Source organism: Penicillium vulpinum, assembly GCF_028829585.1.
Source record: "Penicillium vulpinum strain IBT 29486 chromosome Unknown utg000004l_segment0_segment0, whole genome shotgun sequence".
In the NCBI taxonomy this organism is placed as follows: domain Eukaryota; kingdom Fungi; phylum Ascomycota; class Eurotiomycetes; order Eurotiales; family Aspergillaceae; genus Penicillium; species Penicillium vulpinum.
The window spans coordinates 549,547-566,864 of NW_026643244.1; the positions used below are offsets into that span (position 1 = coordinate 549,547).

General features: G+C 47.9%; 5 protein-coding genes across 5 annotated transcripts; 2 read left to right on the forward strand and 3 right to left on the reverse strand.

Annotated features, from left to right (window-relative positions):
• Positions 1-163: 163 nt before the first annotated feature.
• N7479_008760 (uncharacterized protein) lies at positions 164-1,809 on the reverse strand (the record flags this gene model as incomplete). Its single annotated transcript, XM_057256453.1, has 3 exons — positions 164-1,485; positions 1,589-1,642; positions 1,692-1,809. 3 exons carry the CDS (start codon positions 1,807-1,809, stop codon positions 164-166), a joined length of 1,494 nt encoding a protein of 497 aa, XP_057103911.1.
• Positions 1,810-2,272: 463 nt separating this feature from the next.
• N7479_008761 (coatomer subunit beta) lies at positions 2,273-5,373 on the reverse strand (the record flags this gene model as incomplete). Its single annotated transcript, XM_057256454.1, has 5 exons — positions 2,273-2,415; positions 2,483-4,091; positions 4,144-4,533; positions 4,586-5,006; positions 5,069-5,373. The coding sequence occupies 5 exons, from the start codon at positions 5,371-5,373 to the stop codon at positions 2,273-2,275; spliced, it is 2,868 nt and encodes a 955-aa protein (XP_057103912.1).
• Positions 5,374-5,752: 379 nt separating this feature from the next.
• N7479_008762 (mago nashi family protein) lies at positions 5,753-6,547 on the forward strand (the record flags this gene model as incomplete). Its single annotated transcript, XM_057256455.1, has 7 exons — positions 5,753-5,784; positions 5,839-5,876; positions 5,936-6,031; positions 6,089-6,152; positions 6,205-6,292; positions 6,349-6,474; positions 6,533-6,547. 7 exons carry the CDS (start codon positions 5,753-5,755, stop codon positions 6,545-6,547), a joined length of 459 nt encoding a protein of 152 aa, XP_057103913.1.
• A 902-nt stretch (positions 6,548-7,449) lies between these two features.
• On the forward strand, positions 7,450-8,567 carry N7479_008763 (GID4/VID24 family protein; the record flags this gene model as incomplete). The annotated part of the gene is made up of 4 exons (XM_057256456.1): positions 7,450-7,800; positions 7,860-8,007; positions 8,077-8,434; positions 8,501-8,567. The coding sequence occupies 4 exons, from the start codon at positions 7,450-7,452 to the stop codon at positions 8,565-8,567; spliced, it is 924 nt and encodes a 307-aa protein (XP_057103914.1).
• A 1,460-nt stretch (positions 8,568-10,027) lies between these two features.
• Positions 10,028-14,109, reverse strand: sskB (uncharacterized protein; the record flags this gene model as incomplete). Its single annotated transcript, XM_057256457.1, has 2 exons — positions 10,028-12,299; positions 12,353-14,109. The coding sequence occupies 2 exons, from the start codon at positions 14,107-14,109 to the stop codon at positions 10,028-10,030; spliced, it is 4,029 nt and encodes a 1,342-aa protein (XP_057103915.1).
• Positions 14,110-17,318: the final 3,209 nt, after the last annotated feature.

Sequence of the window (17,318 nt, forward strand, 5' to 3'; positions counted from 1 at the left end):
AATGCGACATATTGACAAAGCACCAATTCTTTGCGTTAGGGTATCATGAGTGGATGCAAAGACTCAGCAAGCAGTGGATATATAGAAAGCGGACTCCCAACAATGGCGGGGCGGACAGTAGCCGATGGTGACTTTCGTCCCAGAGGCTGATTAGAGGCACAATTTAGCGAGGGCCTTCCGCTTCATAGAAACGACCCGATTTGGTGAGTATGGTGCCCAGTGCCTGGTGGACCTCGGCTTGGAACGCTTCGAAAGGTATACGTTCACCGTCGATACTGATGTAGCCCTCCTTCTGATGGGGAACTAGACGAAACGCAGACGCTTTGCGGAGGTTGAGGTCTGGCATGTCGAAAAAGCGACCACTAGGTATTTCGTTCATCATTGAAAGCGCTGTACCACGACTCACTTTTCCGTCGATTGTGACCACGTCCATCAAGCCGTCGTCTGGCAACGTCGCAGGGAACATGTTCGTGTCTTTCGACATGATAGCCATATTTCCCGCGTAGAAATTGCCCATAGTTTCTCCCGAAACTACCTCCCACCCCTGGGGAAGCTCGTCCGTCACGGTGCCATACTTGAGCTCTGGTAGGCCTGGGGACTTTGCAGCAATTTCGAAGCGTTTGGTGTCAGCATCCAAGTCCTGTGGGCGTGTAGTCCATGCAGCGTAGTGTTCCTTAATTCTCTCCTTGTCGCCAATTTCCACTTTGATGGCTATATCGCAAGGCCATATCGTCTGCCGTATCAAACGGACTAGGAAACCGTATGTGAACCGCTGAGCGCCCATCCAACGGATATTCTCGGTACCCAAATCACACTCCGCGACGATTCCAAAAGATTGCGAGAGGAAAGAGAGCGTGCGCGAATCTTTCTGGGAGATCGAGACTAGGTCTAGCGGAGTTCTCAGCCCTTTGACGATTGCCAACGCCGCAATCGAGACGCTACCAGTCCCGAAAGCATTCCATGTCAACCCGTTTCCAGAACCACATGGGAGCAGCGCAACGGCGGTTTGCGCTAGCGCTTTTCGAGCATCTGGCCGCTTGCCCAACCCATTGAACACCTCGTAGGGCAAGCCGTCGCCAGAACAGCAAACGACCGCATCGTAGGCGTCAATGTCAAGATTTTCCGCGATTTCAATTGCATGACCCCTGTATTCGGTGCTTTGTACATCCACCTGACACTTCGCCGCGGCGAAGACCGGCGCTGCATATCGTTGGTACAAGCTCGCAGCTGCCCCCTTTCCGCCAAAGGGATTGATCAATATCTTCAGCCGTTTACCGCGCAGTGCCTTGCCATACGCCATATCAAGTAGTTGCTGTACCCATGTCTCGGCAGCCTTTTTTTCTTTTTCAGAGATTGGGTATTGGACGGTTGTTACGGAAACATCGTCCTTGGCAGCATATTGTGCATATGCAATGACGAGATTGGAAGCAGTGACTTCGGCGCCGAGAATGTTGTACAAGGAAATAGCATGGTTGAGTTCTGGTTCTAAAATGCGCGTACAGCTCGGTCAGACCATTTCCATTAATTGATTAACAGCCGCGCGCCCGCGATAACCCAGCGATCGCCAAAGGGGTCAGAACCAACTTACTAGGCTGGAGCAATCCACAGCAGCTACGATCTATTTTGCGATCCCGGCGGTCATCTGTATGGGTGAGCATACGCCCATGCGCCGGATGTGGAGCAGTCCATACCAAGTATAAGGAGCGAGTCAGCGCTGATGGTCAAAGATACAGATTGGTCAACAATCAGAGTGCCGTGCTGCTCCTGCTCCTGCTCCTGCTCCTGCGATAAATCATCTTGGGAGGACATTTTGGATAATGATGGAGATTCAAAACATTATAGATAAAGAGGTAGAAGAATCTAGGGGAGGGAAAGTACAAAGCAGAGAGAGCAAAAAGAGCCTATATGCAGCCGTAGTGTTCCGGTGGGCCCGGGTGGTCCCTGCATTTAAAATGACCACATTAGAACATATGTTGTATGAAGAGTTCTATAATGCAAGTTGATAGAGTATGGATGTTTCATAGAAATACTAAAACATTTATGTGTATAAATAGATAGCTGGTAGCTGTTCAGAGATTACTATAATGCCATGCAAATATCGAAGACATTGTTCTCTATCCACTACTCCTGATGAGACATACATCTCATCTACACCATAAAGAAACATATAAGTAAACAAATTCGTCTCGAATTAACAGAAACAGACAGATAATAAGAGGGGGAAAGGATAAAAAGCATAATATAGACCGCAAACCGCTGGAAAAACATTGACTTATGCAGTCGCAGCCTTGAGACCCTTCAGAGAGCCCAGGCTCAGTGCCAGACCCTGGGAGCGACTTCTTATGCGCACAAATCCTGTGATTGGCCCGTCGTCTCCCTCCTTTTCGATGCTCAGGTTTGCTAGTGCATCCTCCCCTAGTTAAATAGTCAGTTATCATATCAAGTAGGAAGGGATTCGATTATCAGAGGATCGAAAACATACCGAACACACTGCGCGCATACAGGTTCGCGCTCAGGAAGCGGCAATCTCCCTTGAGTGAAGCATCGGGTGTCAGGCAGGCCATGTTAGTGCTGTCCATCAGCTGCTTAAGGAAGTCGCGTAGAGTTTTAGCCTTAGAATTGATGTTGACCTTGTTCTCCCACTCGAACTCAGTCCACATAGTACGGAACTGAGTCTCGGTGCAGTGAGCAGGCTGGATGTAGTCCATGATGTCGGCATGGATGTCGTTAAGAATGACCACATGGGTCTCGGTAGAGCTGGCGCCGTCGTAGACAATGTTACCGAAGATGACACCGGTATCGGTTGATGAAACCTTGACCGTAGCCTGGACATTCAAGAAGTCGCGTGGGCCTAGGTTGTTGGTGGATGGCCGCTCAACGACCTTGAGGTCACCGAGAGTTGCAAACTCCACGCACAGGTTTTGCAGAGTTTCCGTTGTTTGGTTAACCAATAGGACATCAAGAACAATGTCGAACTGGTGGACTGTGACATAGGCTTCAGCATAGACGGAGTCGGAGAAACCAGTTAATTGCACGACCCGGCTCAGCTTCGAAGAGACGTCCTCCACGGTCGAATCGCCACCGGTTGCCTTGACAAGATCCATTTCGATCTCTTCCCCGCCCTCAACGGTGTTCTTCTTCGTGAATTGGCGAATGGGAATAGCATCGTCAATCTGGACAGCAGTCTTGGCCTTCTCCACTGCCTCCTTGGCAGCCCTCTTCTTATCCTCGACCTGGACCATGGCGCGGAACGCTGTTCGGGTATCTTGCAAGAAAGTGGCTTCGAGCTCCTTCTTCTCGGAGAACTCGGCCAGGGATCGCACACAGGTCAAGATACGATCCACGGAATCCTCATCAATAGGAGCCTTAACGAAGTGAGATTGACCAACGCGCATGATGGAAATCATGATAAGCATGGCCTCGGCACGGAGAGCGTTTGTGCGAGCAGTATCCTGCGACACCTCGGAATGGCGCATCACCAGCTTGGTTAAAGTCGAAGAGAGTACCGTTGCCAGGTAGTAGTCGCCGTCCAAAATAAGCTGGCGCAGAGGAGGCTTCTGTGCGGCCTTGACAGCCTCCAGACGAGCAGCTGCCGCCGACTGGCTGGTAAGAGCACTTTCGGTGGCGTAGGTGCCATCTGCAAGCACTTTTCGGGATCCAGTAGGTGCGGCCTTGGATTGACCGTTAGCCTGCTCCATCAGCAGGGCGTTGTCATCCGGAACCTCATCCAGGAGTCGTTGCTCGGATGCCAAAATAGGGATTTCACCAAGGCTGGCTCTGATAGTCTTCCAAGCATCCCGAATATCCTTCTCCTCCAGGGAGTATTCGCCAACAACCCAGAGAACTCCGCGGTAGACCTTTCCGGCTCGAACCTCACTCAAAGTTGAAACCAAGCGGGCAACGATAGACCCACGCAAGTCAGGGAATTTCTCCACAACCTCTTTGACGAACGAAATCACATCAACGGCGGAGTTATTATTGAAGTCGGCAATGAAGTCCATCAGGAGATCAACCACACTGGCAGCAATTTCGGAGAACTTGATGGCGCAGGAGTGTATTGACTGTACCAAAATTTGGCGATACTCGCTATTCTGTGAGAGTCGTTAGTACTGCTGGTTTGTGCAGAGTGACTGTACAACCTACCTGTTCATATTGTTCGTCAACGGTCTTGGCGAGTTCTTTCTTGAGCAGCATGATGATTTCTTCCACATTCTTGCTCGAGACCATTTCCATGGCAAGATTGAGGGCCTTTCTCCGGACATCAATGTCAGGGCTGCTGAGAACCCGCAGAGCCTCCATAGTCAGGTCGTCCAAGACACCCTCATTGCGAATTCTAAGCTGGTTCACACGCTCCAAACAAATGAGCTTAACGTTGTTGTCAGCCTCCCGGATAGCGAGCTCGATCAGCTTGCTCGCAGCGGCTTTAACGGCAACAGGGTTACTTGTGAGGGCGGTAAGAGATGTAGCGGCTTCGTAAACAACGGTGCTAGTTGAGGCGTCGAGGAGCTCGAGCATGAGTTTCAGGTATCGCGACTATCGTTCGTTAGTAACCCCGAAGCTTTTACGTCGAACCCTATAAACCCACCTTATTCTGAGGGTTCTGTACTGCATCCTTCCGGAGGAACTCCAACTCAGCTAGCTGGAGCAATTCATCTGTGTTTGGAATTGTGTCAAACGTGGTGCGTAGATACTCGAGCGCCTTCTGGTGGCTGATGGACATGAGTGCTGCAAAGGCATTGCGCTTGCAAGTGCTATCGGTCTCTGATTCGAGGAACAACTGAAGCAACTCTGGCGCGTCGGGAATGAGGGACTCGGAGTGCTGGAAAATAGAGGATACAGCCCACACTGCATTCTTGCGGACATATGCGTGACGATGTTGCAGACACGAACGTGCGGAGGAGAGGAGGGGCTCAATGAGCTCTGGTTCGCGAAGTTTGGAGAGGAATCGGAGAGTATTGCCTCGAATATATTCGTTGGGATGTTGAAGATCATTGCGAATACCGTTACTATGAAAGGAAAACTTGTCAGACAGGAATGAACATATAGCAATGGCCAGGGGCATTCTTACCAGACCAGGATCATCTCTTGCTTGAGCTTGCCAGTAGAATCGTGTTTGGGGCAGATTTCATAGAAGAAATAAAGCAACTTCTTCAATGACTTGCTTTTCGACGGCATCACAAAACGAATAATGTGCATGAGGATTTGCGGCATAGGATCTCCATTCAGCATGATGGTGACAATTGTCCGCATTGTTTCCAACTTGGTCTCATCATTGCCCTTCTCCAGCTGCAGTTTCAGCTCTTGCACAGTCGGCTGGTCGGCAGTATTGTCCACATGGAGCAAACTGTAGGTATTTTCAAGAAAGGACGCCATGGTGGTGGATTGGGGGGGGGAGGAATCGGGACGAAAGAGAGCTGCAAGTTGTCAGTTCCGGGGTTGTTTTGGGGACACATCAGCATGTAGGAATCAACACATACAGTAGGGGTGGTTCTCCCGTGAATAGGAGTTTGCGCCAGATATCAAGAACAAGCAATTAGTGTAAAGCAACACCCCTCGCCAGCCTTGAAATCATTAGATGTTATATGATGCGCAATGGGGAGGGACCATCAACTTGTCCCTTAATCTGGCCCCCCGGCGCGGTCTGTGTGGGTGACTAAGCCACAACCCGCCGCTTTTCAACTGCCACTTTGACGTCGATTGCTAGCTATCTTTCTCCATACACTTACGATCTCTAAGATTGGGATTCGCCAGGATGTCGAATGAGAATTTCTACCTCCGATACTAGTAAGGACAATATGAGTAAACCCAGGTTTCCTCAGCTGCTGACGGTCCTCACAGCTCAGGTCACTCTGGGCGGTTTGGACATGAGTTCCTAGGTAAGTCTACGTGCTGGTCGTGGTTATTTTCTTCTTCTCAGTCACTAACTTGCACACAGAGTTTGATCTCCGTACTATTTCCGAAGGTAACAGTGCCGCCGTACGATATGCGAACAATTCGAACTACCGCAATGATTCCCTCATCCGCAAAGAAAGTGAGCAGGAGCATATTTACCAACAAGGGAAATGAGCACAAACTGATAGAGTAACAGTGTGCGTGAGTGATGCGATGGTCGAAGAAGTGAAGCGCATCATCAAGGATAGCGAGATCCTCAAGTATGAACCCACATTATTCCACAAGAAGAATACCTGGGCTGACCCCATCTAGGGAGGACGACTCCAAGTGGCCCCAGAAGAACAAGGACGGACGCCAAGAGCTGGAGATTCGAATTGGAAATGAGCACATCTCCTTCGAGGTATTTGACCGAAGTGGTTTATGGAAGCAGACATCATCTAATACTGAATTGTATAGACCGCCAAGATTGGCTCGCTAGTCGACGTAACCGAATCCGACGATCCTGAAGGACTTCGAGTCTTTTACTATCTTGTGCAGGATTTGAAAGCCCTTGTATTTTCGCTGATCTCCCTTCACTTTAAGGTATTATCACTCTTGTCCCCATCCTCCGAATATCGTTTGACCATACCCTGCTTTACAGATCAAGCCCATATAAGTGTTGAGCGCTTAAAAGAAAATTGAAGAATAATCGGGGGTTTTGATTTGATGATAATCACCAGGCGTTCATTGAGGATTTCTTGGGATGCGAACTCAACTATAGCGCAAAAACAATGAGATTGATACCCCTCAGGCCATGTATACTCCACATAATTGGTCTACCTTAGATGCTTTCTGGGTAATTTATGACTTGTATGTCTGTAGCTGCTTGAGCTTGTATAAATATGACAAAGCAAGCATGTTCCAAAACAGGGGATAGCTTAAGAATGTTGTTTTGAGCCTTAGGTCCTAGTACATCGGATCCATTTCTACCTCATGTGACCTTTCTTTCCTTTAGATCCGATTCCCTGCAATGACAAATCTGCACTAATTCCTCAAGCTTAGACCAAGTTCCTATCTTTCCCAGATCACCTGAGAGATTTTTGATGGCGGGAAATACATCTTGGGACTAGGGCTTTACCTGGGCATCCAAGTTGGGCTTTTAGAAGAGAAGATTAAAGTTGGTTAGGCGTGTTTATAACAAAGATTACGCTCTGCGCTAAATCGCCCTGCCCAAGATTGTCCGAGATTGCCCAACCCGTCATTTAGAGAAAAGATAGGTGTCATTCATCTTTATAACGTATAACATTTGTATAGATGAAGGGGCGTTTGATTGGCTTGTTGCCTAAGGCATGCCAATTACATAACTGATATTGAAAGTGGCGCCGCGCCAGGCGCAGAAACAGCTGACCCACCCACGCTGGACTATCCCCGCATTGCTCGTTCCTCAAGGCTTTAAAAGACTTAGTTCGCTGATCTCGAATGCTCAATCCCCCTTGCTCTCTCTTTTTTTCTTTTTGATTTTGCTTTGGAGTCTCTTGCTTCGATTCGATGTCCCCTTTCCTCTTTCCTTGATCTGCAATGCCGACTCCGAGTAACAACTCGATCGCCTCGGCGATCGCCGCCCGCACGACATGTCCCCCGGAGCCTGAGAGGATCTCCGCCTGGCGAGACTCTCCCGAGACTGTATCAAACAGCGAACCACTCGACGCTCTCTCGCCTGATATCCCAATTGCGCCCTCTATTTTGGGTCGATCTGATGATCGCAGCACTCCTGAACCGATGAAGGCGGAGGGAAAGTTGACGGGCGTCGAGGACGATGATCCAGTCCGGGCTACCTCCCCTGCCGAGTCGACCTGCCTTCGCAGCCAGTCACCTGTAGCGGCTCCCCAGAAATCTTCACTTCTCAACTGGGAATTCTCCAATGTTCGCGTAAGTCATCGATCTCAACTCTATCGGAGTGTCACACCATCTTCTGACCATCATCACAGCTTCTGCCGAACCACACCTCGTTTCTTCGTTCGGGTAGCAAATTCGCCGGAACTCAGCAATCAGATCGCCATGTTTATAATGTCGATGTTGAGATTAAGCATGTGGATATGGCCGAGTCCTATCTCTGTGGCTATCTTAGAATCCAAGGTAGGTGGTTCGTGCGCATTAGGGATGTGTATTGGGCCTAGCTCAACTAATGTTTGTCGTTATCCACAGGCCTCACAGAAGATCACCCTACCCTGACCACCTTTTTTGAAGGAGAAATTATTGGCACCAAACACACTTTCCAGACTCGTAATGAGGAATGGGGCGCCTCAGAAAAGACAGACCTGCACCATTGGTCTCGGTTTCCTGCCTGGCGCCCGCTGGCTAAACAGGCCAAACGAGCCGATTTCACATACCGCAACTTCGCCCAGCGTGAACACATATTCATGAGATGGAAGGAATCTTTCCTTGTTCCCGACCACCGAGTACGGACGATTTCAGGTGCTAGCTTCGAAGGGTTCTATTACATCTGCTTCAATCAGATCGAGGGGACCGTGAGCGGCGTATATTTCCACGCGAAGAGTGAACGGTAAGTGGATGTTTTTGTCTTTGTTTCTAGAAATTCTCGATTTTTCCGATGCTAATTCCATCACAGATTTCAACAACTTGAACTCAAGCATGTCGAGGATCGTGGATGTGCACCAGCAGTCGAATTCCGCTAATATATCGCCGAATTTGCTTGCTGGTGCCTAAAACGATCTCACGTCAGACTTCATATGTGACTAATTAGTACTCGTGTGTCTCTTATGCGTCCCCCCTCTTGTTACTGTGTTTGGTACTACACGGCTAAGCAGTGCTTCCTGGTCACCATTCCGAATGAGAAGCTTGGTTCTCTCAAAACACCATTGGGCTCACTATCCCGTTTGCTTTTCATCGAATACCCTCTATACCATCCTTTACTCCTCTCGCCTCCTCACCCTCCTCTCTTATTTATGTGTTTGATCATCCTTTCGACTACACATGTCATTTGAGGATTTCCAAGTCCATATCCCTAAATCCACACACCCATCCTCAAATTGACCCTTATGTCTCACGATATTGCAATCTACGAAACGGCGTTTCCGTCCCCACTTCCGGCGAATTGGTTCTGGTTATCCTACTTCTATTTGGAGTCCTAATCTCTCCTTTTTTTCCCCTTCTTGTTGTCTTATTCCTCACCCATATTGTGTTAACTTAGTGTTATTGTCTCCCATGTGAGCTGACCAGCCTGGTTATTGAAATTTTTCACTCCATGTCCTTGGTAATCGTATATATGCTCAAAGGTTCCAGATGTATATTGATATTTTGCTACATAGCTTCTTCGCTGGCTTGTTCACACAATAGAGCATAGCGCAGACAGCAGCAATCATTCCTAAGGGCTGAAGTCTACTCACGGCTACTGACTAAAGACTAACTAGGACCTCTGCAGGAATGCAGAAGCCACCGTAAGCCAGCTATACAATGTAACCATGCAGATAGAAGTGGCTCTTCACAGGCGAGAAATCCCCTAGCCAATCGTCCAACTGTTTAGACAACATATATACTCCGTGTGTTACAGATCGTGAATAACGATGCGTTCATAGGTAGTAGGTACACGGATAGGTACATCAACACATATACTCAGCTGGGATGCCAAAGGAGCTGACCCGTGATCTAGCAATATAACTAAGCGAAATGTGTGGATCCAGAACAATGCGTAAATTCAATTACCGCATATATACACTTGTACTAGAAACGAATTATGCGACGAAAACTTGGCCCCAATTCGTGTACATCCGAGGGCCATAGTGAGAAATGCCGAAAGATCCTCGCGCCGAACATAGAAACCCACGCGCGAAACGAAACGAAACAATCAATAATCAAGGAGCCCAAGATATGTGCTGATGGGAGTTCCAGGAGATAAGTTAAGAGAGAGATGACCGCAGTAACATGAGATGTCGTTATGATATGGCTTTGGCGAACAAAAGACGTTAAAGCAAGAAAAAGAGGCGAGAAGGGGTATCACATGCGATGCCAGTCGAGAATGGCGAGATCGAGCGAGTGTGGGTGGAAAAGAGACTTTTAAGTTCCATAATAATCAAAGTTCAGATGTCGTCCATGAAATAGATATCAGGAAGGAAGGAATGGCGCGAGAAAGAGAAAATCAACCATATGTTGAGTTTTGACGAGAGCTTGAGTTGGAGCCACTGCTGTAATCGGTGCTCGGAGTAGAGGGCTCTAAGACAATTTGCTGACGGATGGAAACGATCCATTCGTGCTGTAGGAGTTCGGCGGCAGTGGCGCGGCGAGCGGGATCGCATTCGAAACAACGGCGCACGAAGTCGATGCCCACGTCGCTGAGTTGATCGCGAGACGGAAGCGCGGGTGTTTTCCCTTGGGCGATGTTGTACATAATTGCCCATTCATTGTCCAGTGTCGACCATGGCCGGCGCCCAGTTGCCATTTCTAGAACCACGCAGCCCAAAGACCAGATATCCACAGCGCCTTGGCGATTGTCTAGATATGTTGTGTCACCACGAATCACTTCAGGTGACATGTACATCGGAGTTCCTGTGGTGGTCTTCTGGTTTTTGCGCTGGTTCGGATCTTTGGCGGCCTCCTTGAAACCGGCTCCATGGGGGTTGTCCATTGGGGCAACTGTGCGGCCCGAGCCAGCGATGATCTTGGCTGCACCGAAATCAACGTATTTAATGACACCGTTGTGATCGAGTAGGATATTCTCTGGTTTGATATCACGGTGCACGATATGGGCCTCGTGGAGATAGGCTAGACCCTCCAGAAGTTGAAGAGCGTAAACCATGATGACCGTTTCGTCCTCGATACGCCCATGCTCTAGCAAGCTGGCTAGCGAGCCACCTGAGCAGTACTCCATGAAGATGTAAACCTTGTCACGGTGCACCTCGATGCCGTGATAGGAGACAATGTTTGGATGGTCGAGAACTTCAAGCACGCCCATTTCGTCTCGGATCTGCTGGGCGATCTTGGGAATGAGCTGGGGGTCTTGCAGGCGAATTTCCTTGACAGCCATCAAGTAGTTGCTGTCCAGGTTGATAGCCACATAGACAGACCCAAAGGTACCACCGCCGATGAACTGGCCTTGCTGCCACCGCAGAGTAACGTTGGTAGCCGATGACGATAGCACGGTGAGTGATCGGTCAGCCTCATCAGATCCCTCTAGCACCTTTCCTAGAGCCTGACGCTTCGCATCTTCCTCAATTCTTCTATCTTCGATCTCCTTAACACGCGCGTACCATGTTTCGCGAACGAGTTTTGCTGCTTCCTCATCGCTAGTGATCCGGCCAGCACCAATCTGTCGGGCTCCATTGCGTTCTTCCATGCGTTTCTCGTTCTTCGCCGCAAGGGAAGACCGCGCACCCATGATATCGAAATGAGAAATGAGGAGGGACATGCACCCCGCCACTTTCAATCTGAAATCACTGAACTGGTCTTGGTCCATAGACAGGAGATGTCGGCTGGATGTGATCGCCATCGCAAACTCAAGGGCTGCCACAGCCCATTTGAAGGTTTTTCGGTCCGCAGCGTCACACTCATCACAGATGAACGCGACCCAGTCGAGAGCCAACTCCACCAGCCGGGCACTGTTCATAGCACGTCTGTTCGCGTCGACATAATTGGAGGACCGTTTGCCAAACTCTGTTGCGAATGCATAACAGGCCTGAATCAGGTCATTGTTCTCCCAGTTTCTCTCATGTAGCTGATCTTTTATGATAGCCACACTATCCATAATGGTCATAGACAGTTTGAAAGAGATCTTCTTGATTTTGTTCAACTCGACGTTTACACGTCCAAGGTTTGCACGCTGTTCAATGACCATATCAAGCTGGATTCCCGTGAGTCGTGCGAGCTCCACACGCGCATTCTGCAGTCGTTCTTGCATGCCTCCGACAACAATACGTAGCTTGCCCAGCCGCACATCCGTCGGATGTTCCAAGAACTGCACTTGCATTTCTTTTCCTGCCCAGGCAAGGGGCCTTTCGGGTCGAATGGCCAGGACATAAGGAACATGGATATCCTGGGTTGTATCATCTTCTTTAAAGGAGGTAGATAGGATGCCCTGGATATCGGCGGGACGGTTCCATAGGGCATGATGCGCAATAAGATAAACTCCTTTCTGCCCAACGGATGTGGTAGACGTGACAAGGAAATGGTCGGAAATCAAAAGTGCCTCGAAGAAATCATAGGCAACATCGGTCGTGATGTTATATTCGGTAGCATTTTCAAACAACTGGCACAGAAACTTGGAGAATCGATAGAGCTTGCGCTGACGAATACGCGTTGAATCTAAAATGCTCTTGTATCGTTTATCCATATCTTGGACAGTTTCCGTAGGTCTCGGGACAAGCTCACGTTCGAAATGAATCATGAGACGCTGCAGTGATCTGGCTGTGAGGGCACTGTTGTTCTTGTTAGCTTTGATTGATAGAAGCGCAAAGCACGGTAATCTTACCTAAATTGTTCGGCCACCTCGATATCACCGCCATCAAGCCGGCAACCGATATCATATGAGAATCCCCATTCTTGTTCCAGAATTTCAGCCTCCTTGAAAGTGTTCTTGTTGGCATTCAGCTTCCAGTTGAGGAGCCGGAAATAATATTTCATAGCATCCAAGACCGAATTGTCAAAGTTCTCATCGACACATGGCGGCAAATCCCAGCCAGGTTCTGGCCTTGAAACATCAAGGTAGCGGAACTTAATATCGACCGCCACTTTCATCAAGATTTGGAATTGGGAAATCATCTGGTCAATCAAAATGGGGGCTTGCTGGGCTGGGTCTTTCATATTCTTGGCATAGGACAGACGGACTCGAATGATTTCCTGGATCAACCGAGAGGGGAAGTTAATCAATGTGAGTAGTTCTTCGATATATGGTGGCAGGTGCCGCGCGGCAAACGCTTCCGAGTTCTCGATTAGAGTACTCTTCGCTTTCTGGATGACGACGAGAATGCGAAGAAGCATGCCATCCTTATCCTGGAGTGTCTTCAGGCCATCTTCCTTCATAATGCGATCAAGGAATGATGACCCATCTGAAAGATCATCCTTGGCAGACTTCACCCTCGGCTGGCTGAAATCAAGCGCCTCGTTCCCTACCCAGCTCTGCAGCACAGCCAGCTCGGTGTTGATGAGAGCCGTAATGTTATGCCACGCGAAAATGGCTGCGCGACTAGATATGAATTCATCCGAGGCAACACGGGGGTTTGCAAGTTCCATTTCCTTGTGCGAAGAGTAGAGACTCTCGCATCGCTCGACTTTCTCCACGATATCCTCTACTTGCTGCCTTGGCGGTTTCCCGATCTCAGTCTCGCCTTTAATCTGAAATCCGATGATATCCTCGATTATGGGACCCAGACGTGACCGTGCATTCTCAATTAACTTTCGCTGCAGCGGAATACTTCGGCCGCAGGTCCTTGCCCGAACTCCGATCCATAGTGCAAGGCTCTGGGCCGCCGACCGCTTTGATTCCGCAGATCCAATAAGTCGCTGTTTTTCTTGTTTTACTACATCTCCCTTTAAGACCGAGGCCAGCATAGAATGCCACTCAAGCCGCTCCTGGTTCTTGGGGTGCTTGAGTTCTTCTGTACTTGGTAAATTGTCGTCCGGGAGGAAAAGCTGGGTATCTGGGTCGTAAGAATCGTCTTCAAACGGCACTTCAGAGGAAGGAGAGGGGTCCTCCAAGTCGCCATCCCCTTCTGTCATGTTGTTGGCTTGTGCGTCTTTGGAATGGTGATACCAGGCTTGTGGGTTTGCTCGAATCCGTTGGACGTAGGCCTTTTCTTGTGCACGGTATTGCGCGTTCGGATCGCGCCTCGTCCCTCGTTTGGTTGATGATGATCGCTGGCGGTCTTCCTGGAGACTGATGTATTGTGGTGGGCGCCGCTGTGGGGCATACGTATTCGACGGCGTTCGTGCTGGGGCGGATGGGCGCTGAGGTCGCAAGTCGCTAGCCATAGCAAGTGCATCAGACTTGTCAAGGAGAGTGGTGGCACTGAGGCTAACTCCACGCGGCCGTGCCGTCGGCGTATTAGACCATGAGGTAAGGTTAGGTGAAATAGATGGAGGGGAAGATGTAATAGTGCTCGTAGGTGTTTGGATTTGATCGTCGAGAGTCTCTCCAAATGATGAGTTAGTCCTCACGGGGAACTGGGGGAATTCATCTGAAGACCCCGAGCCATCCGAATCAGGACTAGGAATTTCCGGGTGTTGCATAGTGGTTATACCGTGTGGTGGTCCGGGAGAGTACGTCTTGGTCTTCGACCAAGGTGATAGGAGGCGGATGCTGTGGCGGTGCGCTGTGGCTAATTGGATAGCCCATATCCCCACCCATTTTACTGTTTGGATCTGCTGAGAATGTTTCCTGTTTGATATTTAACCATTACGTGGCATCACTCTTGATCCTGTATTTATATTAAATCCAAGCCCTTGTACAGTGCACACGCGTTCAATAATGAAAGTCAGCTGCTTCATTGCACCCAATATCGGTGCCGTCCACTCCGTAGCAACATGCTCCATCCTTGCAAGAATTTGCTCTGAGGCTTGCTTTTTTTTTTCTTGGCTCTTTTCTTGTATTCAAGTTTGTAAAAAATCATATGCAATGTTCAAATCATAGCTTTTAAGTAATTTCGATCAGTTTTATCATCATCTTATTCTGCATTGTTGGCTTTATGCTTCAAACTTGGTGAATATATATTTGAGTAACATCCATAAATATTCCAAAACCATGAGTTGTCTTTTTTTTTTAAACATCTGCTAGTATAGTATTTCCTGCCCCCTGTCTTCTAATTAAGAATATACATACATTATATGGGAATTCCTCAAACTAGATTGTCTCTTCTGACATTTGAAGGGGCCTCAAAGAGACGAAATAGATGAGGTGGGTAGAAATTAGTATATCCATAGTCATTGGTGCCAACCTGCAACAAGGGGTAAGAAATTGAAGTAGAAGTTATATGAGAAAGTTGTGCATGTATATTATTTTCTTTGAAATCGTTTCGTAAACAGCTAGGTACTCCAGCGGGATATTGAAATTATGGGGCAATCCAAGTGAGATAGGAATTCCCCAGCAAACCATCTGCCCAACAATCAGATCAACGAGGGCAACAAAATGAAGTAACTACCTCTTCAAACAACTATAAGCCAATGCTCTTCTGAGCATGGCCTATTATTGTTTTTTCTATTGCTATTGCTAAGCAGCCGTTGTGGCACCACAGGCAGATTTAACATGCGAGCACATTTGGTCATATGTAGCAGAGTATATACACCTAGACAATGTTAAGACTCTAGTAGAAGAGAGAGAGCATGTGATGAGCTAGCCATGAAGGTAGAGGTGGTTCTCAGGGTCCAACCATCTACCTATACTATCAGACTCGACCTATAAAACCAGAGAAATAAGCATGTGATATGACCGGGTACGTGAGTTCCAAGGATCAAAGATATAGTACATCTATTTTCAGACTACGGATAAGGAGTTCTTACCCCTGACTAGATCAAAATTGCGTTTAGGTGCGGATTACATACATCGATGTAGGTATGTATGTAGATATGTACATCATAGATCTAACATCGTCGATCAGTGGATCGGTGGATTCGAAAATCATGGAGGATCATTGACACTTTGCTGGGGCTCTAAGGAAATCTGGACTAGTATAACATAATTCACGAAGAACTGAAGACGCTACATATCCACGTTTCTGGTGCCAGAGACAAGTCGACGCAAAGCATGCAACACTGACTTACGGAGTATAACGCCCAGACTTACAAGGTTCTCTAAAAAATCAATCCTCTGATATTGCTATTGAACAGAACTAAAGCAAGAAAACCAATAGCGCAAGAGCTTTGCATATATATATTCATAGATCTACTGAACTCTGATGTCAAGCCCATACACTATGGAGGAGAGCCCTGGAGTTCGTGGGGGCTGAACCTTGGAAAGTGCCAAGGTCCAATTCGGGATGCCGAATTAACCCCCTGATAATTCCCGCCAATGGAAGGCTGAGTGCTTATCTTGACTTGACGTCCACGGGAAGAACGCTGAACCGCGTGGTAAAGAGTTTAGTATTCCCGCTCCATGCGTTCTGCATAATCGTGTGGAACCGGGTGTGACATAGTGAGATGGGGAGAAGCCACTGCGGAGAGAATATGCCGGCCTAGAAGTATATGTTTTATGTCTTCGACAGGCTTACGGAGCACGGAGTAGACATATTTATATAAGAAGAACTGTACACTAATATACAGCAGTCTGTTTAGTGATATTAGTCCCTAACATCACCCGACATTGCATCCGAGGCACCAGCGTCAAGGGGGGCATTGGATAAAAAGGATATTACCTAGGCAACAAAAGTTCAAACACATAATCCCTCGCATGGTCAAATCTCTTAAGTACATAAGTAAAAAATTGCGTGTTGGAATATAAGATAAGGGAAATTAGATGGTAATCGGTTGGGACAACACGAGATTGACCTCGGGAAGGATGATAAGGCATCTACTTTGTGACGGTCGTTTTGGTTTAACAACTTCACATTTGTACCAATATAATATCTTATAGGAAAGGTAGCTGTATCCATTCGGGATAACCTCGGTCAACAAATATCATTAGAATGCATGAACTGGACGTATTAAACAACGAATTAAGCGACAAAAAAAGGACTTGGCGAAGATGATAAGCAAATGTTGGTGATTGGCTACTTCGAACTTCATATCTACAGCCATTGAGCACACCTATCCAATTTTGATATTATTTTCGTATTATTCTCTTCTGTCACTGAAATGACCCCAATCTGTCTATCATTTTACGGAGTACTATGTACGGAGTAAGTTGGCCTTGCATTTTCCCCCTGCTTATCGCGGGTCAATGCATACCTCGTACTCCGTAGGAATGTATTTAGATTGTTTAGGGGAAACATACAGAAATATATAGAAATATACAGAAATAGAGAAAACAAACATTTAGTTACACCGCAGTTTTAGACATTCTATAAGTAGATACCTATACACAATATCCCCAATTAGGGCTACATATATGCAAAACGCAAGGACCCGTAATTCCCCGGTTGGGTCGATGGAGTATGCACCACATCCGCCACGAACCTGACATGAGTGGAATGGGGGCAATGGGGGCGGGCTTGGCTAGCTGCTATCGGCCAGATCAGATGAATCATATCAAAAATCAGAATGACCAGCTCCCACTATCGGAACTAAGATCGATGGTCTGGTAGCCTTCTAGCGTCTGATGGTGGAGCACTGCTGGTTGTCTGGCACTTGCGCCAGTTATTTAATTATCAGGGCTTGTCCCCTGCAGCATACTCCGTAGACATATCACTTTTCTCTCCTTTCACAGCCCGGTGATTGAAAGCATCTTGCCTCCTTCTCTTCACCTCCTGCATATCACATAGCTTTGGGATCTCTCATTCCGTTGTAGC